Consider the following 27983-nt stretch of genomic DNA (forward strand, 5'->3'; position numbering starts at 1 on the left):
GACACTGTAATCCACTGGGAACAACATCAAACAGCTTCCGAGTTACTTCCTGCAATGAGTGGTATAGTGTTCATCTTAGATATCAGTTCAAACGACAGGACTGTAACAATAGTGACTCGACAATCTGGTGTTTGCCGCTCTGTTAATGTTTCTTTGAGGAAAGAGAAGCACATCGAAACAATAAAGGTCATTCAGTGCTGGGGAAAATGACGACAGACAAACAGAAACAACAGAGGGGAAAGTAAAGAAGTAAGACCTACCAGTGGCGCCCTCCAACCACCCACACCGTTCTGTTAAGATAAGATTCTAGTGCGACCACATATTCTCACAGTTGTGAGTTATTAAACAATTAGCATAAAAATACAAGTAAATGTGGTCATGTCCTCAGCACCTGACGATAAACTCCCAACTACAGTAGTCTCCGCCAAAAATTCTGGTCCTGAGGGAGACGGAGAGAAAAAGGACAACAATCAAAGTCTTTGTACTATTTCCAAGGAAACCAGTTCAACTTGACATTAATCCAAGGACCAACATATACATTTTTGGTGATTGCTTGAGCACATGAATGTTGTGATTTTCAGTTTTTTAAAAGGCTGTCACTGTGAGAAGGCTTCCAAAACAAAATCTTGGAAAAAGATTGATCATTTTAAATTAACAAAGGACTACAAACGGTATATTACCAGGACAAAAAAATAATGTCTGATCGCCGAGGACTATATATACAAACAAGATCGCTCCTTGAAAGATCATTGGCAGAGAATTTTGAGGGAAAAAAAGTAGGCTACCTATAACTATAACCAACATAGCGATATAAAAAATATGATCAATTACTTATACAAGCCATTCCATTGAGCAACTAAATATATATACAAGTAATCAAATCACTCAATTTAAATCTGTTACCAGTTCAACTGCAAAGGAGTCTCCCGAAATTGAAATCTTGGATTATGAGACTTTCAGCTGTTTAGCCAGGTTTTTGATTGAGAGAGGTTGCTAAAATGAAAGGAAAAAAAAATGGGGATTTTTTTTTCTTTTGGTTTACCGCTAAATTGCATTAACGTAATAAGCAGACTCCACAGTATAGCTTCTGGTGAGAGTACACCTCATATTAAGTCTTTGTTCCATTTCAAGGGGTGACAGCAGCAATCCTACTCTCACAAAGCAATCCTACTCTCACAAACACTATGCTTACCTTTCATTACTGTCCCTCCTCAACCGCGAGGTTTTGTTCTGCTGGCTGATCTTGCTGGGCTGGGGCCTAGGGGTGAAATAAAAAGGCATACACAGTCAATCCTGATCTAATGGCCACCTGTACAGGACAATCACCCATACAAGTGACCACTACCTACTCCCCCCCTTGCAGCCTTTTCATATTCTGACCCTGTCCAAGATGTGCAACACTTTTATTCTTGACAATGGGTAGCCGTCTTGGACAACTTTGACTGTACTTCGCCTGCTCAAGTTTATACAGCTGGCACTGAACATCTGATATTTGTACAAGCAGGTCAGACAAAACTATTATGAACTGAGTAGAAATACAGAAAACAACAGTTAAGGGTATTACTTTCTACTTTCTACTTTTTAAAATCCTATCAAGTGATAAACTGACAAAAAAATTTTTTTTTAAATTCTTGAATCCATGGCTTACAAGAATGAAATCTTTGCAAATAGCACACTCTGGATGATATTTTGTTAAATACTATATTTGTTGTTATTGATCAAGAACCTAAAGGGCTTTCTCACTTCACCCAAAACCATATTTTTTTGTCATATACAGTGGAACTCGGATTCAACGAGGTCGCCGGGCCTGACCTAAAATCTTGTTGAATCCGAGTGTTCGTTATAGCAAACATGAGGTTGTGTGTAGATAATAACAGGCACTGAGCAAGTAATGTAAGAGAAGTAACAAGTTGTGCCTGAAACGCCTGCAAATTATGAGTTGTGCAAAAAAAAAAAAAGACCGATTCGTTCAAATTCGCGCCTGTGTCATCTCGATTGTTTGCCAAAAAGTTGTATTGCTGTGTAGAGCCTAGCCTAGGATACGGTAACTTTTGATTCCATAGACCAGCGCACAATTCATTACGTAGATCTACGCCAAGGCTAGCTTATCATTGTAATAATGATCAGTTGCAGAGGGGGGACTGTGACGCGTTTGTATCTGTGACGTTCCTCGCTCGGAATGATGGTGCCTCCCCCCCTCCCGACACGCACAGTCACATGTGTGCAGGCCGCCCATCCGCCCCCAACACACCGTGCCAACAACAAATGGGTTGGTGTGAAAGAAGGCCGCTGACTGGTTGCATACAATCGGTTAAGTGAATAAAATAATGGTTCACGATGCAGGTGCAATGGATGGTTTCCGGGAATAGATAAAGTTCGTTGTGGGACAAAAATGAGTGACGCCACGTCTGCAGCGGCTGTTCACCCTGGAAGCGACGTCGTTGAACACAAGCTTGCTGATATAAGTGCTCGTTGAATCCGGGTTACTTTTTAAAATTGATTTTAAAGAAGAAAAAAAAAGGGGGAACCCATCTCCTCTCTTTGAATCCGAGCTTGTTGAATCCGAGTTCCACTGTATTAAGATTTTCTTTGCAGTGAAGACATTCTTTAAAAAAACAACATTACAAAACAAGCCACTTCTACCTTGCACAAAAAAAATAAAGAAATAAAATCAACAAAATAACTGTAGAGTAACAAAAAACTCACACAAAAACCCAACTATTCTTCACTATGCTTCCTTTCCACATTTGAGTGCTGAACCATGTCATAGGTTCCATGGCAACAGAAATTCCTGCTACACCAAAATACTGACTTCAGATGCGGTCAGGCAATGGTTTAGTTTGATCAAATGACCCCATCTCCGAAACAAAATATGACCAAAAAACTGAATCCTCCCTTCCTGTTAGAGTTAACAATACTTATAAACAATATACATGCAGAGAGCAAAGGTTAAAAACGAATATAGTAAGCTCTCACCCTTACAACTATGAAATAGCAGTCAAATGTTGAGAAAACACCCCCCCCCCAAAAAAAAAAAAAAAAAAAAAAATTTATAAAAAAAAAATATATTTAAAAATAAATAAATAAAAAATATACATTTTTTAAAAAAAGTTATAAAAGAAAATACTGTGCGGCATTAATTAATAGTTCTGAGGAAAATCATACTTCTTTTGGAGAGTGGAGACCAGATATTCTTAAATCAAATTTGCCTGATTCACAGTCTTCACAAGCATCACATATTCAACATGAATGTGACAAGTATGAGACTTTATGTGTCATGGTGTGGTGGAATTAGGCGCTCATCAATTATTTGGCATATAGAAAATGCAATAATTCGGTGACTTCCAAAACTTGAGGGTCCTTGGAAACTACAAATATACATTTTTTGTGCCTTTGATGAACGTTTTTAAATAAAATCCACACAGAAATGTCTTCTTAAATTGACAGAAAAGGTGCTGAACCTCCCAAAAAATTCAATGAAAATTTCAAATCGTGACGGCAAAATGTTGGCTTCTTCAATTCCATTATTTTGGTGAGTGCCTGATTTCACCATGATGCCAAAAATATTAATTAACTATTTTTTTTATCTACAAAAACTTAAAACACATTCTTTTCCGCGCAAACATGCATCAAAGTGACAGACCCTTTGCAACCTTTTTATTTCAGAGATGCTTCGACTTCCCCTGTACTGTCCAGACCACATCACACTGATGCCATTGTGTAACAGTATACTCGCACGACAAAGCAGTACAGCAACAGGTTGTTATATAGACCTGCATGTGAGCCTCAACCAGATTGTCTGAAAATTTTGCGCAACCCCAACCCCCCCCCCCCAAAAAAAAAGCCTTTGTGGGTGTCATAAGGAAGGACATCCGAGTAACGAGCGACCACCCCAACAAACACAAAAAAGAAGAGACCTAACCCTAACCCCAAAAAGAACCTGCAACGGGCCTCATGTAAAAAGGCCAAAACAAGTCCTAAATGAAAAAAAAAAATTTTTAATGAAAAAACCACACTCCAAAACAAACAAGGAGCATATATAGATCTAGATCTAGATCTAGATGGCTTACATCTACATTGCTGTAGGGTTTGATACAATACAATAGAATTGAAATATGAATCCTCCATATACATCTAGATATAGATATAATAATCTTAATAAATCTAGATCTAGATCTTGTTGAACAAATGAATAGGAAGAGGCCTTAAACTAGAAATCCGCATCCGATTCCGAACAGAAGGACTCGGCCGAGTCTAGATTCTAAATAAATAAATAATTCACGCACCTGATGAAATGCTTATTTTTACCAATGCCAATATTAATATTACAGCACAACCTATGATAGGGTTTGACACAATAGAATTGGAATATGAATCCTCCATTGAGGTCTATAATGATCTATATAATATTAATCTAGATCTAGATTCTATTAGAACAAGTGAGTCGGACTTGAATCTACACGATCTGAACAATTAAATTAGTCAACAAACGAAATTCAAAATGGCCGCTCGAGCACGAAACTGAAAGTAGATAATTTAGATTGTCGTCCTTTTTCGTATTCGCATTTCTACTTAGGTTCCGACAATTATGTCGGAAACGCCGACGTCAGCAGTCGGCGGTGCGCGCGTCGGCGGTCGGCACGAAAACGAAAGTGCCGACGAAGCCGACGGGAGAAAAAGGGGGCGCTGGCAGTCGGCCAAGCCTCGCACTACGCACATTGACTGATACAGGTGGGCCTAGCGATAGCATCGGCCGGTTCACGGGTCAGGTCGCGATTGTCGGATTTCAGACGATTGTCGGCAAACATGCAGGTCTAGTTATAGTACATAAAGAAATATTTCCCAAGCCTAGACAAGATTCAATCATATTTTCATTATCCCTTTTCAATAGTCCCAGTCCAGTAAGTTCATCATAGCAAAATAAAAAAAGGAAATGTGGATATAAACAAAGTAGGATAAGCATTATTCACTCTCAAAACGAATCTTCTCCTTACTTTATTTAAAAAGATAGAAACAAATCTATCCAACTGCTCAAATGGGATAAACATCAGCTTCGATAGCATAATGGTGGTTGAGACTAGCCATGTGAATATTTGAAAAGAGCAATCAGATCACGATTGAATAAATTTCAAGCAAAAGCTAAACTACAACAAAGATCATACAACTTGCAAAGAGCTGTAAATTCAAAGAAATTGTCAGAAGGATGCAAAATCAAAAAGAAATACCATCATCACCTTTGTTACCCCTCTCTTAATGAGTGCCAAAATAGTTATGGGTTACCTGCATAACTTAAAATGTTACCTCTGAATCCTTTAGGTTATCGTTTGACTCTTCTCCTTTTTCCTCTTCTCCATTTGACTCTATTTCTGCCTTTTCAACATCAGCTTCTTCCTCGTTCAGCTCTTCTTCATTTCCCTCTTCTTCTTCCACGGCATCTTTTCTCTCAGTGCCAGGGGCAAAAACAAGGTCAGAAGTCCCATTGGTAACATTTTGTGCACCAGTTGTTTGTTGGGTAACATTATCCGCAGACTTTACCTGAACTGCTGGTCCATTCTCCACAGGGGCTGGGGCTGGGGCTGTACAAGACAGAAACACAAGAAGTGTGTAGAAAGGTACACTTACAGCTCACATGGGGCAGAAGGGGAAAAAAAGGACCCCCCCAAAAAAATCTGTATGCATGAACTTTGGACTAACAGCACTGATCACAATAACCTGAAAATAAATCTACCGATACAGAAACAAAAATGAGAATACAGGAAATTCTCAGAGGAAGGGTTATGATTTAGGGTAAGAAAAATGTTTCCAAAATGTATTGGATAACAAAGAAAACAAATGCTGATGTTAAATGCTTAAATGGGGACATGAACTTTCATAACAGAAAAAAAAAGACTGATAAATATATACAGATGTTTGGCACCTCGGTGAAATTAGGCGCTCATCAAAATAATGACATCAAAGAAACTCATTTTTCTGCCAGCTGGGCAATTTCTATAGGGGTTTTAGGGTCAACACATTTTATGTCCATTTAAGAACACATATCTATATAGATTTTACTGAAAAATGTTGATCAAAGACACAAAAAATGAAATTCTAAGGATACTCAAGCTTTGTAGGTCACCAAAATTTGCGGGCCTTTTTCTCGCCAACTTTATCTCTGACATCCCCACCTCCTCCAAAATAATCTCAACCTCTATTCAAGATAGATGGGTATTTTTTTTTTCATCAAAAGCAAGGCAAGTGAATAAGCCTTAAGGTGATACTGATAACTATATATGCCTAAAAATAGACAAACGCCAGATTCCACTGTGTCGTGACACAATTATATTACTTTCTGAAATGAGCAGGAAAGTGAAGAAAGAGGTAGGAGTTGGTAGTCGCTTCAGAAGTGAAATCCTAATTCTCTTTGCCAGGAAAAATGGGAAATAACAGGAATACACAAAAAGAAGACAACTATTAGTTAGAATGCAAGATAAAATATGAAGACCATATTTGGCTTTTGTTCTTTTTATAGCACTTACATCTTCTGCTAGCCTTTTGCAGTATTTTCACATCAACCAGAACAAGTAATGATCCACACCAAAGTTATCTTGATTTACAATAGTCTGAACATGATCATGCCTTATAGAGCACAGGGAGATTCAAAATTTCTAGTGATTTTATTGTCTATCTTGATCTTATTTCATTCACATGGCCACAGACATTCTCTAGTATCATTTTTACAGTTTGTGTGACTTTTTAAAAACTGGATCTCGTTCACCAACAGAAAAATTATTGGCATAACAAGCTACCCTGCAAGGTTAGGTAACCATTTCAAATTTCTATAAAATTTCGCAAACCAGACAAGACACCTTAAGAACTAGAGAAATGAGGTTATGTGCCAGTTCTAACTGTAATGAAACATCACTTTAAAATCACACACCAAAACAGACAAACTGAATTGTGTAGTAAGCACTATTGCACAAGGGCGGTAAGCACAGATGCTAGGTCAGAATAAGAAGAGCTATATATGGCAAGGTGGCGGAGTAATGGAGAGCAGCTACAAAGAGAAAGCACCAAATGAATAAAAATTGTGTACAAAATGACAGAACAAACAAATAAAAAGGCTATGAAGTAAGGGAAATATAGAATAGGAGGAATAATTGGGCCAAGGAATGTTATGGCCATGGAAAGCATACTTTATATGATGTATTTAAAAAATCAGCATAATGGTGGCACCAGTAACAGTCCCAAACCATGTAAGTCCAAAATTAGTCAAGTTTAAAAAAAAAAAGATCTTTTGGAAACCTTCTTGCATCATGTATTAATATATTACAACTAGCAATCCAAGCGAAAACGACTAATTGGAATTTTTCCACAAAATGTGTGTATGCATTGTCGATATGTTTGAGTCATACACTGTTTTTCTCAATTTGTGACAGCAACCTTTTGTGTCTAAAACACTACAGTTCACTTTCAACATTTTTGGTGTCCAAATGAATTAGTTCACTGGTGAGTGTAACACTACAAAATATTAGTAAACGACAAGTCAGATTACTCATAGACAAGTTTGTATAGTGGGTACAATTCAATAAAAGCATGTCTTTTTTATACCTTAAAAGTTCAATAGATAATTGGGTCCCTTTTGAGCACAAGGGGGCTATCCCGAAAAAAGCTGTTTTGAGAAAATCGAAGGTAAAGTTTTTGGACCCTTGTTCAGTTTCTTTAAAAGACAAGGAGAGTTTTCTCTATAACCAAACAAATATACACCTCAATGAAGCCAAACTTCTTCTATAAGTAGGGAAAGATTTCTGGAAACCCCCGAAATCTGGGCTAGCCCGCTTGTCCTTAAAAGCGACAATTGAAAGAATTACTTTGCAGCTTTAAAATAAATGCATGTCATTGTTGACATTCAGAAGCATTCTTGCAATTTAAAAAAGAGCCCCAAAAAACCCTGAACTCAATGAACAATTAAACAAGTTTTCATTCTATGAATATACCAATTTGAGTCATTTTTAAAAAGATTTACTCTTGTCTTATTTGTCTTCCATAGGTAAAAAAATATACACAGTGCTCTTACCATTCTGGACAGACTGGGCCGGCTGTTCAGCTTTGACGGGAACTGGAGGAGGGCTAAACAGAATAGACACAGATAAAAATGAGTACGATATAAAAATGTGAGCTCAATAACAGCAACAAGAAAGCATAAATCTAAAAAAAAGCATTATTATAAAGTGCCAGTTCTGAAACAGACATCAGCAATCACGGTTCGCCATTATTTTGTTCTTGCTCGAGTGCTCTTAAAACCTATTATCCTGGTCTTCTCTCAACACACATTTGTTCAAGCTTTGCCAAGTTGCCCTGCCTTGTTTGCCTTCTGTTTTTTCAAGTGTGAGTAAGATGTTCAAGGCCTTTATGTCAATTCAAGTGTCCAAGAGTGCCTTTTTCTCTTCCTAAATTGTTTTTTATAATTATTCTTACTACCTATTTGATTTCTTTTCCTGCAATGAAACCACATTTTTGTTGCTTCTGTTACATTTTTACTGTCTTTGATTAACATTCACAGTTGTAGAAGGGTTGACCATAAATAGCCTTTTAGAACTCTCATTTTAGTAGTCATTCAGATGTTTTTATTTTTCAGGACAGGACTCATTTTACTGAATTGTCTTTAGCAACTGCAATTCTTTTTTCAATTTTGGTGGAACATTTGTCACTAGATGTAATTATATATTTCCTAGATTTTAGACTGCTGAACTTGTTTGATCTTTTCACTTTTACTTAAGAGATTGCAAATAGGATTTACTGCAGTTTTAGATGTTGCTATGCATTCTGTTTTTTATGTTCAATAATGACTTGGAGATGTACATTTTCAATATTCAAGTTAAAATATAATATTTTTGACATTAAGAGCATGAATTCAACAAAGTAAACGTCTCTACTTTGAAGTCTACACCCAGTATAACATATAAAACATTCCAGAAAAGGAGCCAATTAGGGAACCAAATCTTCATTACCTTGAAGTACACAATTTGTCACAGGTTGAAATGTTAAATGGCATGAGAGCTCAGACATCTTAAAAACAGCAACTGCCTTAAGTCTGGTGTATTATTAGACCCTCTCACTGTACATGCATTACGTTTTAGAGATCCAGCTATTGTGCTGAAAACAGTGTAAAACTTAACAAAGGTAATGTACAAAGAATCCAGCCTGCTCTAATGGCAAGTTGGCATAACAACATTCACATTCATTAAACAACCTATTAGGATTTAAGAGTCTGAAAGAAGGTCTAACAGGTTGTTTACAACATATTTGGTCAGAATATGAAAGACTCTCAGTCTGGTTTGCCAAAGAACCTTACACAGTCCTATAATTGTACAAAGCATGCTTTTGAAAGAAAGGAAACAAAAGGTCTTTTAAAATATATTATTAAGATTAGCACACTGGCTTATTTAAGCATATTGACTTGAAACCGAGACAAATGAAAAAGATCTCAAATTTAACACAAGGGAATGCCTAAATTTATATAGAAACTGAAATTGGCTCCGGGGTCCACATGTCCTTGTCCCCTCCTTTCACAAGAGATGAAAAATTACCCTTACAAATGAACATTTTAAAATTTATGTCCTTCAGAAATGTATTTACACAGATCAACTTTTTCGGAAGCACCACTATAGAATCTGCTTTTTAAACTGAGAGGAGTGCTCTCATCAAAAACCATAAGTGAGTGAAAAAAATATCAAGACCGAGAATTATTATAGAATGAACTTAAAGAATATCCAAATTATCCGAGGGAAACCAAAATTCTGTTAATCTCAAGCAACTCAGGTAAAAAATGACAGGTACCTCTGTAAAAGCAACAATCGGATGATAATATGTAATCCATATTTACCGAATGTCTAATACTTGGCAGATCATAATAAAAGCTGGAATTGGGACCCAACGGGTCACATAGGTCAAGTAAAATACTGAAAATTAGTGTGTCATAATAATTTAATATAATAACCAAAAAATCTGACAAGAAAGATAAGTGATATCATTCATGCATGATTCAAACAATCACATGCTTAATAGGATGTGAATCGTTCGTCATAAAATGGAACAAATTAAACTCCAGCATGCGGAAGGCAAAAATATGGTGTTTTTGAACATTAACATTTTCTCTTTTTTTTCTTGATATGTGAGGCAGCGTGGTGGAATCAGGCGCTTGTCAAAATAATGAAAGTCAGGAAATTGGCATTTTTTCTGTAAATTTGGGAATTTTATCCAATTTTTGTTTTTTGGCTCAACACCTTTCATGCCCATTAAAGAACACATTTCTGTACGGATTTTTAGTGAAAAACCTTGATTAAGGCAGACAAAATTTTAATTTCAGTTTCCGTGGACTCTCAAGCTAAGGAAATAACAAAACTTCGACGGCCCTTGTCTCGCCAATTTTACCTCTGAAACCAAGCGACCCCCACCTCCTTCAATCCCCAATATCTTGACTTGTATCTAACATAAATGGATAATTTTTTTCATTAAAAGTGAAGCAAATGGACAGGCTTTAAGATGATGCCAATAACTCCATATGTCCCAAAATTGACAAGCGCCTGATTCCACCACGTCATGACACATATGTTCCTCATACCTAAAGTTTACAAAACCTATAACCAAAATACAGATATCGCAAACATTCTTTTCCTACATGACCATGAATAAATGAAGCAAACTTGACACCTATGATTTAGTCAAACAACATTATCTACATGAGCCGTTCATCAAGCAAAACTAGAAACATCAGAGGATCTCTTGGACAGAGTGCAAAAACAATAAGAAAACAAAAACAAAACAAAAAAACCCCCAAAAAATATCGATGAGTAAAAAGTGATGCTGGTTTAGTTGGCAATCAACTGCGATGTTTCTGGCTAACTTGGTCTACCGCAAGACCTGTCTGATAACTGGTTTAGTTGACAGTCTACAGCAATGTTTCTGATCTACTTCACAGTCCAGCACTGACTGGTCTTATAACTGTTCTACTTGATTGTCTGCTAGTTTATACAGACTTGGGACTTCTGACAAGGATCAGTTAACGTATGCCCTTTGCATTTATACAGGTTTGGAACTGTCATTGGCCGTGTAAAAAAAAATGTGGGACTTACAGCTTACAGTAGACCATCGTACCCCGGTAGATTGTTAACTAAACCAGCACCTGAAAAGTTCTTGCAGGATAAAAAAAGTTTACGGACTGAGAGTGATATATAGGTGGAGTCACCGTACAGATGTTAGTCACTAAAGTTCACACTTGTGATTTTAAGATAAAAGAAAAAATTTGACTTGAAGATGAGACAAGGGGTGGGCACTAATAGCAGGCAAGCTAGGCAAGAATACATCATCCCTCAACTCATTATGGTGGTCCACTGATCAGCCTACAAAATTACACTATGAACGGGCGTGGCAAGGGGATAGTGCAAATTATGACTGAGATAAAAATTAGGCCGGTGCTGGCCGCCCGATCTGGGGTGGCTAGCGTTTTGCTACTCGAATGAATTTGGTCAATTAGCCTGACGCTACTGCCCCGGGGGGATTTCTGTGACCTCGTTTGGCTACCATTTTTCTGCCCACCCGGAGCCGGTCACCAAGATCTAGAACTAGGTAGCGTAAACACGGCCTCGCAGCCTTCCGAGCGACATGAAGCTACAAAGAGCACCTAGCATAACTCTGTGATTGGCCCAAATATAGATGACGTATTTCAGCCATCTATATTTCTGTCCTCAGAGGAATTCGCGCCCGCAACTTGCGCACGCAACTTTTGCCATCAGCGCAACCTTTGCGCAAATTTTGCTAATTTTTCTTGCAACGTTTGATATTTTCAAATGCAACTTTCTCTGGGACCTCCCTCACGAGTTGACTAGATCTATCACCCTTTATTATTATTCATCAGAATGCCGGTCACAAAGTTACTAAAAATAGAAATGCAGCGCTGTCAAAGATTGTGATGTTATCAAAGATTCTCTACTGCCCAGATGTTTCAATTGCCATTTCTCGCGTCTGAGCGAGACTTGGGTGCGACCTTGTTTTAGCGCTTGACGGCCCGTGATACGAGTGTAAACTAACGTTCCAGCACTGAGTTGAAAGTGAAAAATTTTGTTTGCGGGGAGAGAGAGAGAGAGAGAGACAGACAGACAGACAGACAGAGACAGAGACAGAGAGAGAGAGAGAGAGAGACAGACAGACAGACAGACAGAGATAGAGAGAGAAACCCCAATGGGCCAGAACATGAACATACGCAGAAATTCCCACGGGCCAGAAGCGTCAGGCTAATCGACTGAATTCGTTCTACTAGCAGACCTGCCACTGTATGAAATCTAAAAATCAGGATTTCAGAGTTAAAAAATCAGGATCTGGTGAAAAAATCGGGATCAACGGCAAATTAGTCATAAGGGGCACTGGGGGGGGGGGGTCCCCGGTTCCCTTTTATGAAGCAAGCACTCAAGATAAATCTTTCGCAGAAATAAGTTCCCATTGAGCCTCAAAGTAGAGGAAAAAGTTGAAAGAGAGCATGTATTCGAGTCTGAGTTGGATAGTCATAGACTGGGGGAGCGCAGGTTGCAGAGATGCTGAAACTCTCGTAGTCTTGACAATAGCTTACACATACATGTAACTCTAATCATCCATGCAAAGGCGCGCGTTTCCATACAGTAACAACGTTTGACTTCAGTCGCATGTATCAGGCAAGGTCGTACATTTACAACTATTTTCTTAGGCCTATTCCTTCATCCTCAATTAGTAGCCAAGCACTTTAAGTCGAAGTGTAAAAAAAAAATACCCCCACCCACTCCCCCCGGGCGTCCCATACTGGCGAAGTCCCGAAAAACATCTCAACTCAACAAACGCGACCAGTGTGAATGAACTTTGTTGCCCTCGACAACCCGCGGTCCCCGACACACGCGCTACTCACACTAGTCACACGTACGAGGTCATGTCACGTGATGCGAACGAAAGTTCCAAAGTTCCACGAACAGGTCTTGATGATGGGCCCGACTAACCAGAACTCGGACGAAGCTTGCTTGAATTTTAAAGCAAGGGCAGAACAACGAATAGATTATTTTTAGGCATATGTCATAATTGTTACAGTAATCAGGCCATCATTGGAGAATTCTTGGTAAGAAAAGCCAAAGTAGATCTAGAGAGTACCCAAGTCGGAGTTAAAAATCGATACTTCTTCGAAATAACGGGCGTGAGTCAACTATAGGCCCCTACTGGATCCGGCATTGATGTTTTAGAAAATAGCGTTCCTGCCGATCAAAAGTCCGAGCGGTGCTTTCAAACAAAAGAGATTGCAGAAATTTTTTTGCTGTCTAAGAATCGGACGCAACAGACACAACAACAAAAAATCAGGATACTGGCGACCAAAATCGGGAAAATCGGGATGCTTGAGATTTGGGGCAAAAAATCGGGATATCCTGATTAAATCGGGATGAGTGGCAGGTCTGTACTAGGCACTCCCTTGAAATTATGACTTGTCTAACTGTTGACGTTCAAAAGTAAATAGATTGGAACTGATGGTTATTCATAGAAGAAAAGTAAATATATCGATTGATACTGACATTCTATCACTGCAATAAACATAACCTGAACGAAGTCCAACTCAGACCAAATGAAACACCCACGACTCATGACAAATCAGGGCTATTCCTCAGTAATGTACAAGTCATCTTTATGAACAATTGAGGATTGTTTTGACTAGCTTATGTCTTGATATATTCTCTAGTCTTTCTTGTCTTAAATGTTGAACCACATATTTCCTAGGCTTTGAAGGCAGTAATTTTTTCAGTTATCAACATTTTAAAAAGAAAGTAGTCCATAGACACACCTCAAAGACACCATGGTCAATCAACGTTTGAAACAAGAAAATCAAAAGATATATATCAAGACAAAGGCAAGTCAACACGACCCTCAAACATTTATATTCATTAACCCCTTATCTCCGGCAAGCCATTCTCAGTGGCTCGTGATCAAATTTGCTGTGCCAGAGAGCTTGGGCAACAGTTTGGGAACATTTCTTTATAACGACTTCAACGTCAAATTACTTTTCGGCAATTGCTGAAAACAGGTCTCTTTTACCGGGATTTCATTCTTTAGATAAATAACTATCAAATAAGGTTCACTTGTTATGATTTAATGACCAATTTAGTGATGTATATTTGTCAATTTTAGATTTTGTACCAAAGAAGAACCCCGGCATAGTGGGTTTACCACCCTTAGAGATAAGGAGTTAAGATAACTCATACACCATTCCCTTTTCATATTGGCCTCCTTGACTTAAGGAAGTTCAATCATTTAAAACATTACTTCAATAATACCAACTGAACAAATTCTGAAAGAGTTAATTGATTAGTAGTGGTTAGTCCAATTTCTTTTTAAAAAACAAATGAAAAAATAAACAGGAACATAGCCCAAGGTAACAAATCATATACACAAACTTACATGATGACGCCTTCTAAAAGCTTGGCAGCGTCAAGGCCAGCTTGTGCCAAGGCATCACCAATCATTTGAGAGCCCGTGAGTTTGGCAGCCACAACCACCACTTCTTTCACTGGGCCTTCGCAGCTTCTGGAGACAGTATTGTAAAAAGTAAATCAGCATCCGGAAAAAAAACATTTTTAAAATCCATGAAACCTTCTAATGTGAAGAGTAATAAACACAACTGAGACACGAACCGGAAAACAAATGTTACAGGACCAAAAATACATAACTCATATAATCAAGATTTTTATGATGATTTGAAATGACTTGATAATCCAGTAGCTATTTAGTTTGTGTGCCTTTTTACCCAATTGAATATTGTTGAAGGTAAAGTCATTTCAAAAGCGAATCCTTATTGCTGTGAAAGACCTTTGTGATTTTGCAGCAAAATACCTTTCTAAAAGTCATGATCTGACGACACTGTACCAGATTTATTTGATCTTCAACTAATTTGTGCAACATCATGGTGAAATCAGATACTCATCAAAATAATGAAAATGAATTAAAAAACTGATATTTTTCCATTTGGGCAATTTTTACTGAATCTTTTTTTTTGGGGGGGGGGGGGTTTTTTTTTTGGTAAACGTTTTACGGTACTTACTACAAAACGATGTCATATAAATGTTAGAGAGGAGGCCTAATTCGTCTTACAATGTTAATAAGAAGTTCGTTCATGGTTAGCGTCATTTTTTCGAGGGGAGCTCAGCTCACCACCTGTTATGTCCACTTAAAAACAAATTACTGTGTGGATTTTACTGAAAAAAACCTTTGATCAAATGCAAGAAAATTTTTTTTATTTGCAGTGTCCAAAGTCTCTCAAGCTTTGAAAATCACCAAATTTTGGCAGTCATTTTCTCGCTAAATTTTTATGAGACACCAGGAGACCCCATCTCCTTCAGTTGCAAATATCTTGACTTCTATTCAAGAAAGATAAGTATTTGTGTCATCAAAAGCAAGGCAAATGAACAAACTTGAAGATTTTACCCATAACTCCACATAGCTAAAAAATTGTCGAGCACTTCATTCCACCCTGTCATTACACAATTATATTTTCTTAAAATAGATATATATCAAACACATACGCCATGTCACAGACTTTTGGTGCATTTTTAGCTGCATCAAGAGCCAACTGCATTGCATCCTTTTCACCTGTGAAAAGATAAAAAAAGAGATGTCCATAAGACATAAACTGCAAAGATAATAATGAAATATTTGGTTAAAATCTGCAGATTGTAAAAGTAAGAAAATTTAAATTCTGTATCTTGCTTTTATATCTATATATATAAAAGTGGACTTGGGAAGCTTTGTGCACAAACTCCTCCCTTATTACCTAAAGGTGTGGACCTTTGAAACTTTGCAGGCGTCCATGTGGCTAGGACCAAACTTTAAAAAATCCAAGAAAACCTTTCCCCCATTTTTCCAAAATGCTTAGTTTCGTCCAGACAAGTTTTAGTCCAAGGCTAACTTATGATCAACAATTTCGCATTTTTTTAAAAATCGGAAGTCTTTTCTCGACACAATTTTTAATGTGAAAAATCATCACTTTGGCCGTCTAAAACTTCCGAACCACTTAACTTTCGAATTTGACAAAATTAACGATGGTTCATAATAATTTCAAGGGTGCAGTTTTATTGAGGAGTCTGAAGTCACTGTCGTTTAATTTTCAGTTTTTCATTAGTTTCGTTTAGGTCGAATCTTGGAAAAGTCCATCTTCTTAGACGCCATTGTGAACAAGTGAGGCTTCCGTTCACAAGGAGTGAGCGCACTGATTCCACAATGACTTGACGATCAATTCTTTTCAGTCCGCTCATCAAACGGGATACCAAGCTAGTATATAAAAAATTTAAAAAATATATATATATATATAAATTTTTATAGTCGAGGGTTTTATGGCGCTCGCTACTGCATAAGGTCATTTGAGCGCCAAGGGGTGGGTGTCAACAGAGAAGTCTTTACAGGGAATCAGACTTAGACTGCTCACCTCTCTAGCTTCAACAGCACAAGGTCTGCTTCGACTATCAAGGCACCCCAAAATAGCAGGTCATAACGGAGCGACAAACACACAAAAGAAGTAGAGGAAAATGACAATAGTAAGGATCAGGAAAGAAAACGCAGCAGTTCCCTGTTGTACATCAGGCACAGTTATGAGCGTGACATTAGTCAGCCCATTTACAATTCTACTATGCTTGAACGAGAAATGTCCCCCCTTTGGGAATGGCCTAAAGACACTTCAGTCAGTGGCACTGCCCCGGGGTGTATATATATATATATCAGTGGAGTGTCTTATAATAAAGAAAACCAATACAAGATTTAGGTTTGAGCATTGGCAAAGTATCATCATGTAGTTAAAGAAAAAGGAGAAAGGGAAATTTCCCCCATAAATCCTAAAAAAATGAAAAGCTGAAAACCTCTTAGCATGTGTGTTTTTCCCAAATCTTTCATTTCTTTTGCCTGTTCATTCTTTATGAAGGAGAAATGAAGAACAAAGAAAGTAGTATATTCTTCTATGTTGTGTCAAGTGGTGTTAAAGTTTTCTCTCAAAAAGAAATAGAACACATAGGCCTACACCTTTTGTTTTTCAGATTAATCCCCCCCCCCCCCCACACCTATTCAGAAACAGGAACGATTCAAAGGTTACCTTTAGATGTACAGGGGAAGTTTTATAAAACAATTCCCCACACTAAGGTAGTATCAGACCATACCAAAATATCTAAGAAAAAATTAATTGACTCTACTAAACTCTCACAAGTAAAGCCCCAAAGAAATGAACATCTATAGTATTACATTTAAACTTCTATTTCATCAGCTAGAATACAATTGAAATGTAATTATAATTGATATGACCAACTCTTAGCAGTGTGTGCATTGACCTAAGAAATCCCCCCCCCCCCCCCCCCAAAACCACAAAAATTAGGAATTTTCAATTAGAAGGAAAAAATTCCTTAGAGCATACAGACATTTTGAAGATAGGCCATTCACAGACACAGGAACACAGACATGATTGGATGACAATAATTTATAAAGTAAATGAATGACTTAACTTTTTAGAGTCTGCTTACTTTGGGAAAAATCATTTGACTGGATTATTATCTATTATCTTAAAACTCTGACCATCCACTTTGCCCATATCTACATAATCAACAGCTTTTCCAAGTTATGTGTGAGCTTAGAGTGCATGATAACCTTCCAGTATTTCAAGGCAAGACAAACAGAACTTTGAACAGACAACTAAAACAGTACTACCAGTTCAGTTGACAGAAGTTACAACATCCAAGAAGAAAGAACAACATACTCAATATAAATTTCTCCTTATTCCGGAATTAAACTCAGATTTCTTGCTTTCAACAGTGTAGTGCTTAACCATTACACCACAACCATACTTACACACACGCACTTGCCCAATCTACATGTGTGTTTAGATTGCACGATAATCTTCATGAGTTCCAAGGCAAGATAAACAGAATTTTTCACATACAACTAAAACAACTAATACTACCAGTTTGGTTGACAGACTGACTGGTATGATTTTACCTTGAATCTTTACTTTTTCATCTTGCTCAACTTTAAGACTCTGTGCACATGTTGCCTGAGGGGAAAAAAATTATGTTTATCAAACATAGGAGCAGGCCAACGAAACAGATAACTAATTTCATGTGTAAGCAAGTTGCATGTATTAAGATTTGTCAAAATATGAAACCCCTCCCCTCCCCCCAGTTGACCAGTTGCACAGAACCTATTATAAGCCCTCTTTTCAATTAACCACTCCATACAGAGAATAAAAAAATCAAAATCAGGACAAGATGAAATAGACAAAGCTGCAAAAAAATAGGAAGAAGGGACTGAATGGAAATGCTTTCCGTGAAATGTATGGGTGATATTAAAAACAAAACAGACACTGCAATTTTAACCATGTCAAAGCTTTAAATTAATCAGAACTTTGATAGGATCCAAAGTACACAAATTATTAAACCCACTTCTTTTCAAACGCACCAAAAGGAACAGATAAAAGGAAATTGTGGGCTTACTGCTTAACCTTTTTCAAACATTTAATTTCTTAAACATTAAACATCTACAGTATGAGAAAACATGGTCCAAATTATTGATTTCATTCATTGTCTGGCATATTTTCCTACACAATTTGAGGCATGGCCCTCTGATTCATTTAAAACTCGTGTCAGATTCCCTGAATATGATCTCTTTTACGCATCATACAAAATTTTCATTCTTACAACTGATATTCTTAACAATTCTTACCAATGATTCCTGGCAGTTTACAAGTTCAGATTGCTTATTGGCACACTCCTGCTTTTCATTATCAAGTTGTATTGTCTTCTCCGTTACTTCAGCTTTCACAGACTCAAGATTTTTCTTGGCAATACTTAGCTCTTGACGGATTGCATCAAGGCTGCTTTTCACCTGTGTATTTTCATCCGAAACGTCTCTTGCCCGATTTTGCATTGAGGTTAATTCAACTACCAGATCAGAGTTTTGACTTGAAAGGCTCCAGTAGTTATAGGCCAGGAAGCAAACAAGAACCAAGAGTCCCACTAGTATAAAAGGAGGGGTCCTTCCGGGGGACTGTGATCTGTTTGAGGAGACCATTTTGCTTTACCTGGGGAAGACAATGAAAAGATTATAGACCTTCATTGAACGACAAAGTTTTCCTTACAAAACCCTTCATAAACGTCCCACCTAACCCTAGCCGCTCTGAAAACACCTGCTCCCTCTCCTGCCCCCCCCCCCCCTCCCCCGAATTAAATCTAACCAAAAAAGCAACTAATTGTTTAGGTTTAATACCCCTTTCAACCATGATAAGTGAACTAAGTAACAGGACCTTCAAATTTTACATCAGTCTTTGATACAACCAAGCAAACCCTGGCTGAGAGGGATACAAGATCCCTGAAGAATGACAGAGATATATGAATAAAAATTTCTCCCCAATCGGGAATCAAACTCGCGTCTACTGCGTACAACAGTAAAGTGCCTACCCACTACACTACAGATGCCGGTTAACCATATTTACATGCATGCACTGCCCATTAATTTTTTTTTTAAAAAAGGGAAATTCTTGATTTCATGTGTAAGCGGATAAAAGTGGAGGAGGATAAGGAGAAAGAGGAAAACGAGGAGGAGGAGGAGGAGTGAGAAATAGAAAAAGAAGGAAGAGGAGGAGGACCATTTTATCGCTACCACCATACTATCAGCTGCTGTCATTTTAGTGCTATGGAGTCTATTCGGGCAAAAACAGCAGCCACAAAGTTGAAAATTTACTAGAAGTAGAAAAAACATAACACAGCAATGGATCTTTTAACTACATTTGAAGTAGAAGAACAGGAGGTTCGAAGAGTAAGGGCGAGCAGCTACAACAACAACAAAACAAAAACAACAACAAAAAACAACAACAGTAGTAGCAGCAGCAGCAGCAGGTCTTTAGAATTTATGACAGTGTCTGACACGGTACTACTGACACTGTGTGGTCATTCAAATGCCTGAAAAAAAGTAATACTAAAAAAGAAATGAAAGCAGAAAGCCACACAAAATCTCCTCTACCTCAGCAATGGTTTGGGTGAAGTTGGTTACATCATAGTATATTATTATTATATGCAAAAAGACTTCGTAAGTATCAAAGAATACCCCAACATTCTTCAAGGTGCGTGACTTGACAACAACTACTTTATTGAGTTTTCTCAACAATAGAAGAGCAGTCTGTCTCACTCTGTGTCCAATGGCTATAACAAAGCAATACGACAAAAAGTTACCATTGTTTTGAAAGACTCTAAAATAAACGAATTTGACTTGATCGATTTCAAAGCTTCTTACTGAGGCAAAGTGTCATAGTAATTGTGGTAGCAATGTGGTACGACAGCCTTCAACTCCTGTAGATGTTTATACTGTCAGGCAGTTATCTTCACTCTGTCTTTGCAGAGTTGTCCAGCAGTAACTTTCGTAAACAGGATGTTCAACTTTCCTTGCAGCGCCTGCCATTCATCATCAAAGTTCAGCTTGAACTGAATTTTAAAGACTGGAGTGTACTTTGATGCCTGCAAGTCAGTAACAGTAGGATCGCCTGCTTTTCTCCCTGGAAGGATTGGTTAGTACTCTCCGACCTTTGGGAAATCTTTGAGAAAGCTGTGGTCCAGGTACATAACTTCATTGGGCCTGGGGATGCGTCTGGCTTGGAGCATGATGTTTACGTAGTCCCCTGGGATGTAAATCAGTGCGTTTTTAGAGCGATCGCTCAATAGTGCCATGGACTGAATCCACCTCCATTTCAGTATGGCCCTTCGTGATCTGCTCAACTGCGATGTCAAGCTCTTTGGCCAGCGAGACCATAGCACTCACCAGGGTGGCATTTCTGTCTTGGTAGTTGCACCCATCACTGTAGATGATGAAGTGGTTGAAGTCAGTCACTTGTGATCTCAGGTAGTTGGAGCTCAAACCACCTTCACTTTCATCCCAGACATATCATCTGGCATCTCTGGTGGCAAGATCCTAAATCGTAAAATTGTGTACAGCAAGTTTTGTTTTATAACATGGGGCGGGTGTCTTTAGTGATGGTACCAGGAGGACGCACTGGATCTCCCCACAAAGGACACTCACTTTGTTCTCTGGGTTCAGTGCAGCCTCCCTGTCCTTCTCCTTCTCTGCTCGAGATGCAGCTTTAATCATATTCATATTTGATGAGCAGTGTATTTTGTTTCTGTGAGGTTTCCAGATTCGAAGCTGGTGCAAATGTCGCACAGGTCTTTCTTGGTTGAAAGTAAACCCCAGTTGTTTTTCTTGAGCTTTTGGCAGAACACTTGATAGTTTTTTAAAAAAATTTCTGCCTCTCTGCACATTTCTCCATGTATACTCCATGCACATCTGACGTGTTCTGGATTGTCATCTGCAGACAGGATGGTATACAAAAGTTTGTCCAAAAACTCCTCTTTATGGAGCAACTTGTCATCCTTGGCTATCTCGTGGGGGGCATGATGAGTTCTTGGGGGACTTTTTTTAGGGTAATGACTGCAATAAACACTGCAAATGAAAAAAAGAAGAAGCACTTAAAACAACAATGATTGTTGGGGGCAGGCGGTGTGCTGGACAGGTCCCACATTTTTTTTCATAGTGAGTTAGTAAATAATTAAATGCTTTCGACTTCGTCAATTCAATTGCAAAGAAAAACAAATGATTAGGAGAAGAGACAGTAGCTCGAATAGAGGAAAATGTCTTCACAATTTGGTGACTTTCCAGGACAAAGACAAGGAAGAACACGTGGACCGAAAAAATAGTGTAAAAAAAAACTAAATCCAAAAAGATGTATTTGAAATACCTGCATTGTCAAGAGATAAACAGTTCTATGGGAACAGTGGGGAGTTTTAGTCATTAATAACATTATCAGCAGCATTAAAAACGAAGAAAAAAGAGGAAACAACTAGATCTATATAACTCCTCAATGAAACTATCAAGAGATATTATACAAATATTTCTTTTTGGAGAGCTCCCATGGTTACGTGAGTGAATTCTGGACTATCAACGGTCTGAATTTGATGTCGAACGAAGTCCGGAGACGAGTTGAAGCCGGGGTTAGTCGGTAACGTAGCACGTGGCCCCTCGTTAGCGCGACAAAAACAGCCAACCCTCATTCCCTCCCTCACAGGTGGGATAGTCAGAATTATTGGGCTAAAATCTGATGGGTGCCGGGTTATACGGTTTTATTTCTAATATTTTAAAGACATTTCTGGACAAAATTCAGATCTGTCTATTTGAGTGAGCATATGAAATGGACGATTTACTATCTATAGGGCCAATAAAAAGTTTTTTGATATTTTGTACGTTAGTCGGTTTTATCACAAGGCCAACGATATATTATGTTCTATTGTCAGTATTTTTAATCAAGAGAGGGGATGTAGAGCTTTGCTGACCACAGAGTGAGCCTCCACGTCTATCCACTTTAAGTACTCGGTACTTCACAATAACAACAAAAATATTAAATTCTTTTGCGAATGCAGCTCTCAAAGTAAAACCCTTTCCAATACCAAAGACTCACAGATTCTGCTGAAAATTTGAGCTCATTTGATGAACTATTATTAAAAAACAAGCGAGTTTAATTCAAATAATTACAATAAAGAAAGGGGAAAAAATGTATTAAAATATGATCATAATACTATTTTTACTTCTTTTAATCCTCAGCTCGTGTACTGAGTCGTTTAAGAATTTCAGCCCCCAAATGTCAAACAATGTTGAAATATAGTATTTACGGTGGGGTCACTGTGATACTGTATGAGCAATGCAGGTGAACCTTGGCTATACAAATAAAACAGCGCTGTAATGCAGCGCAGTGACAATTTACGGTAACTTTATTGCATACTGTATCGATATTTGTGTCTAGGCCTATCATGAGTTGCGGATGGAAAAGTACTCATTGAGGTGTTGCCCACATAGTACCTCAGCAAACACTGGTTGATCTTGATGACCAATCACAGTGGCAAGGGGCAAGCAATTGTTTTTATATAATAAATCTAATCATGAGTCTCAAGATCTCCACCAATCCTATTTCCCCTCCTCTTTACCTGTCCAAAATTTATAGCTTCCTGTCTTTGACTGATTTCCCCTGCCCTTGTCGCTACAGACAACTGCTGCAATAGTCAGGAAACAAAAGAACCATTCTGAAGAATTCACAGTTCGATGTGATCCCTTCTGATGCGGACTTGTATATGCCCTACCTATCCAGCTTGTCGATGTACGTTCAGGTGGAGAGCTCAGGAGAAGAGCTCAGGTGTGAGTGCGATGTAGGGGGAAAGTAAGCACGTTCATGAGTCAACACCTCTGTGTGATTCTTTCTGAGGCAAACATAGTAACCTGCATCTCATCGAGATTTACAATGAAGATGTGATTGTACTCACAAAAGTGGATGATCTGTGATGGAAAGGGCAGTCAATGATCATGAATTTTTAATGCTTGGTTGATGAGCTACGCTGTCCAGGTTTTTGTTTGGTAAACTGTGATAAAGTGAAATCTTAGCCAAATATCGGCCTTCGGAGCAGGATCTTAGGAGTGACTTCTATGTTGCAAAAATGTTGTTGTCTTATTAAAAGCGGGATCTTGAACGAACTGAGATCATAGGTGGCCGGATCTTAGGCAGAAACTTACTGTAAAAACAAAATCACCATCCCATGAGGCTACAGAGAGCACTCAGCACCTGCGATTGGCCCAAATATAGATGACTTATTTCCACCATCTACTTTTGTCTTCTGCCGGGGTTCCCCCAAGACTCCTGGATTTCCTTCGCCAGGAACTGTTGACTAGATCTCGACGGGTTTGGGTTTTTAAAAAATATTAATTTGTGTTATCTTTTATAAACAATCTCAGCAATTCTCGTTCCATAAATTTACCTTCTCCTCAAAGTTGTATATACACACACACACACACAAAGCGCGTGCGCAAACATACACACACACACAAACACATGCGCGCACGAGCACACACACACACAGCTCAAGCAGTCGGCCATGAAACCTAGTGGCGTAGCCCATCGCGTGCTAAGCAGCAAAGCGGGCCCGCCACGATGAGATCTATTCAACAGGCGATGGAAGCCCCGTAAGACGACAAAAATAGATGGCGAAAATATGTCATCTATCTATATTTGGGCAAATACACAGAGATGAGCTAGGTGCTCGCTGTAGCTTCATGCGTTTTGAACTTGTCATTTCAGGTGTTACTTTAATTCTCCATCAAAGATTGCTGTGCCATAATAAGGCCTTCACCTGAGGTGTTGATAGTCCCGGGTTCGAATTCGGGTAATGACTGAAAAATAGTCTTCTCTAAAATTACCCTCACTTCCTTTCCTGCTCTCTAGCAATGTTCTGTCGCAGGGGCGGTTTGTTAACTGGGTAAGACCGGCGTAGCCGGTCAAATTTTTGTCAGCTGAACTGTTGACAAGAGACTTATTGCTGCTGCTGATTTTCATTCAGTTTAAAGTAAATCCGAATAAACATGTATCAATATTCAAAAAGCACCTTGCCGATTTGAAGGCGTTCAAATAGACAAGTGGGATTCACTGCTGTTTTGTCACGACAGAGCCTCATTCCTTCACCTTTGTTTATCGCACCAGCTCGTAACTTCAAATCGTCTCCCGTCAAGCTGTCACGTCGCGGAACTTCGTACGAGGACAAACGAACACGGCGGCTAAGGCGATGACGTCAGTCCGCTGGACAAATCCATCGACTGCCCTAAGAGCGAATTATAGCATCCCTTGATTGCCAAATTGGCCTCCGTGTTGCTACAAAATCAGTAATGAGACTGTCTTGAGTCTTGAGCAGCACAGACACGTGAAATGTTTCATCACCAATACATGTACTTATCATTCAGCCTTTCTCTACCTATCATCAGAACATTTATTCTCAACATGGCACTAATCTTTTTTGTTTATTGAATTTTTAGCCACCTATAGTTCCTGTTTGGTGATTATTCATCGCTTTCTCCCCACTAATAACGTACCTGGCCCATATGAGTCTAGCCGGCGAAAAGAGGAATCGTCTAGTGAAGATGTATATAAGGAGAATTATAACGAGGAGCGATAGGCTCTCCGCTGTCAGAGTCTGGGCTGAAAACAATGGGCTGTCTTTCAGCCACACCCCTGATCCTGTGGTAGAAAAGATCTACACCTATAGGCCGTACCCTTCTCGGACAAGGGCGAAAAATCTAGAAGGGCCAGTGTGCAAGTTGCGCACCTTAAAGATCCCTTGGTGGTCCAAAATCGATAAGAGTAGGCTTCAGCCATCACCTGGGCAAAATTTTAAAAGGCCAGCTCTATTTCTCCAAACGTTTGGGAAAATAAACTTGAACTCTATTTCTGCGAACGGTTTCCGTTCTCGAGATTTGTTGATAATAAGCGAAAGGAGTGGCCTGTGTCGGGTGTGTGTGTGTGCATTTGTGTGTGTGTGTGTGTGTGTGTGTGAGTGTGTGTGCGCGCGTGTGTGTGTAAGGTGTGAACGAAGCCTATTCTTTTATTGATTTTAGACCACAAAGGGATCTTTAACGTGCGCAACTTGCACACGGGTCCTCCGAGATTGTTCACCCTTGTCCGAGAAGACTGGGTGTAGATCTTTCCTACCAGAAGATCAGGGGTGTGGCAGAAAGATAGCAGTAAGAAGAAGCCAAGGAGTAGCAGTACAAAGGCTGTGCATATAGAAAGAATCAGGAGCCCAGAGGAGAGGGCAAAGGAGATGAGGGAGTGGGGGCAGAAAGAGGAGATGAAAGCAGACGACAGAACATTACTAGAGAGCAGGAAAGGAGGTGAAAGGAGACAAATTTAGAGAAGAAAATTTTTCGGTCACTACCCGGATTCGAACCCGGGACCTTTGAATGAGAGGCCAACACCTTAAGGGCTGGTGGGGCACCTGAGGTTTATTTTGGCTATTACAAGGCCTAGAGTGCCCATATTTGCTGTGGGATATTGTTCAAAAAGTATATTGTGAATCGGTTGCTATGGAAACGACGGCCATATTGGATTGTGTGTACTTTTTTAAATCCCATTTTATTTCCTTATTCATCAACCGATTCATTTCTAATTTGGCATGCCAACATGACAGTACATATATATATATAGCTCTTAAATTTGGCTTGTGTTGAATTTTTTTATTATGCTTTAGTTTTTATTTTATGACACTTACAATTGAGATGTTGCAAAAAAGGTCAAAACATTTTTTCGGTCACTACCCGGATTCCAACCCGGGACCTTTGCATGAGAGGCCAACACCTTAACCTCTAGGCGACGAGAGCCCCCCACAGCTGGGCTAGCCGTACTTATTCTTTTAATATGATGGCTAGACTGACCATTAAAAAAAATAGGCCTACTGAATTGTAAAAATATAAATTTTTAGTTTGCGGTACCTAAAGTATTTGTATTTGAGACGAAACTACGTGCCTTAATGACAGTGCATGTAAACCTCCTGTTTTCTAATGTTAATAGGGCCAGTCTAGCCGTACTTAAGTACGGCTAGACTTCTTGGCTAGCCGTACTTAATATCGATGGCTGAATTGTAAATGAAATTTTTAGTTTGCAATGCCTAAAAGTAGATCTAGATCTAGATCTAGATCTAGATTTAGATCTATTTGTATTTCAGACAAAACCAAAACGTGCCTTAAGTTGACTTGCATCATGTATTTAAACCTGAATAATTACTAGATTCTACATCTAGATCTAGATCTAATCTAGATCTAATGAGTTATGAGACCTGTGTATTTAACAGGTTTGAGTCGATAGGGCCAAACCTAGATCTAAGTACGGCTCCGGCTAGACTGGCAGTCTAGCCGTACTTTTAAGTACGGCTAGCCACTTCCTATACTTATGCAGTTGCAAGCGCCGAAAAACACTACCTCTACCAAAAAACAAAAAAAACTAGATCTAGATCTAGATATCTAGATCTAGATCTGTATTCTAGATCTAAATCTAGAATCTAGATCTAGGCTAGGTCTACAGCTTGCTGGGAGTTGAGGCTCAGACAGAGCAATAATTACTACAGTACAGACTACAGAAAATTAATCAACAAAAAAGACTCACCTGGTGAATGGAGACGAATGGCACCTTGTTTTGTCTCTGGAACAGGAATTACTAATCTAGATTCTACAGGTGGAGAAAGAGTAAAACAAAAACTGAATCAAAGCTGTGGCGTTGCTGTAAATCAAAACCGTTGCTGTAAATCTAAACCGTCTAGAATCTAGATATCTAGATCTAGATATATTTAATCTAATCTAGATCTATATCTAGATCTATATTCTAGAGTCTAGACTTATATTTATATATAGATCTAATCTAGATCTAGATCTACATCTAGATTAGATATAGATTCTAGATCTATCTCTAGAATCTAGATTAGATCTATCAAAAGGTCGAGATCACTAGCAAGATAGATATAGAATCTCTAGATCTAGATCTAGATTCTATATAGATCTATATAGATCTAGATTTCTAGATCTAGAAATCTAGATTTAGATCTGGTAGGTCAATAGGAAGATTGAAGAATACCGGACCACTCGTACTAGTCGTACATTATTGCGCGAGAAAGTGGGGTAGGTGGGGCGAGTGGTTGGGGTGGAGGAGGGGTTCAGGGGGGTCTCCCCCCTGACAAAATTTTGATGAATAGATCTACCGGTCCGAGATTCTCCATTGAGAGATATTAAAAACGGGAAAATTATGAATAATTGAATTCCTACCTAAGGCCTAAGGCAAGGTTGAGATTGAGACACACTACACAAGCAAAGTCAGTCCGCTGGTTCGGTATTCTTCAATCTTACCGGTCAATAAATCAAGTTATAAGATACCTGTGTAAAGAACGGTGCGTTATCTCCAAACGGAACGGAGAATACGGGCACCAAATGAACTATTATGAAAACGTTCTCAGCACACAAGACAAACTATTTCACGGAAAGGAGGAGAACGATAGGCCAACTCAACACAGAAAGAGCCACACTCCACTTCGAACCGTTCATACCTTTTGCGACACAAGAACGACGCG

General features: G+C 38.7%; 1 protein-coding gene across 3 annotated transcripts; it reads right to left on the reverse strand.

Annotated features, from left to right (window-relative positions):
- LOC101861805 (Golgi membrane protein 1) lies at positions 1-27970 on the reverse strand. Of its 3 annotated transcripts, XM_013081427.2 has the most exons (10): positions 27790-27970; positions 27029-27091; positions 18736-19093; positions 18013-18067; positions 15564-15630; positions 14443-14568; positions 8057-8109; positions 5302-5576; positions 1193-1258; positions 1-49 (listed from the first exon to the last, which is right to left on the reverse strand). In XM_013081427.2, exons 3-9 carry the CDS (start codon positions 19081-19083, stop codon positions 1199-1201), a joined length of 984 nt encoding a protein of 327 aa, XP_012936881.1. In that variant the 5' UTR covers positions 19084-19093; positions 27029-27091; positions 27790-27970; the 3' UTR covers positions 1-49; positions 1193-1198. The 3 variants fall into 3 exon arrangements, with proteins under 3 accessions (XP_012936881.1, XP_005096544.2, XP_005096543.2); XM_005096487.3 differs by lacking the exon at positions 27029-27091 and having other exon boundaries at positions 5536-5576; XM_005096486.3 differs by lacking the exon at positions 27029-27091.
- Between the last annotated feature and the right edge of the window lie 13 nt (positions 27971-27983).

This window comes from Aplysia californica, unplaced genomic scaffold (assembly GCF_000002075.1).
Source record: "Aplysia californica isolate F4 #8 unplaced genomic scaffold, AplCal3.0 scaffold00130, whole genome shotgun sequence".
Classification (NCBI taxonomy): domain Eukaryota; kingdom Metazoa; phylum Mollusca; class Gastropoda; order Aplysiida; family Aplysiidae; genus Aplysia; species Aplysia californica.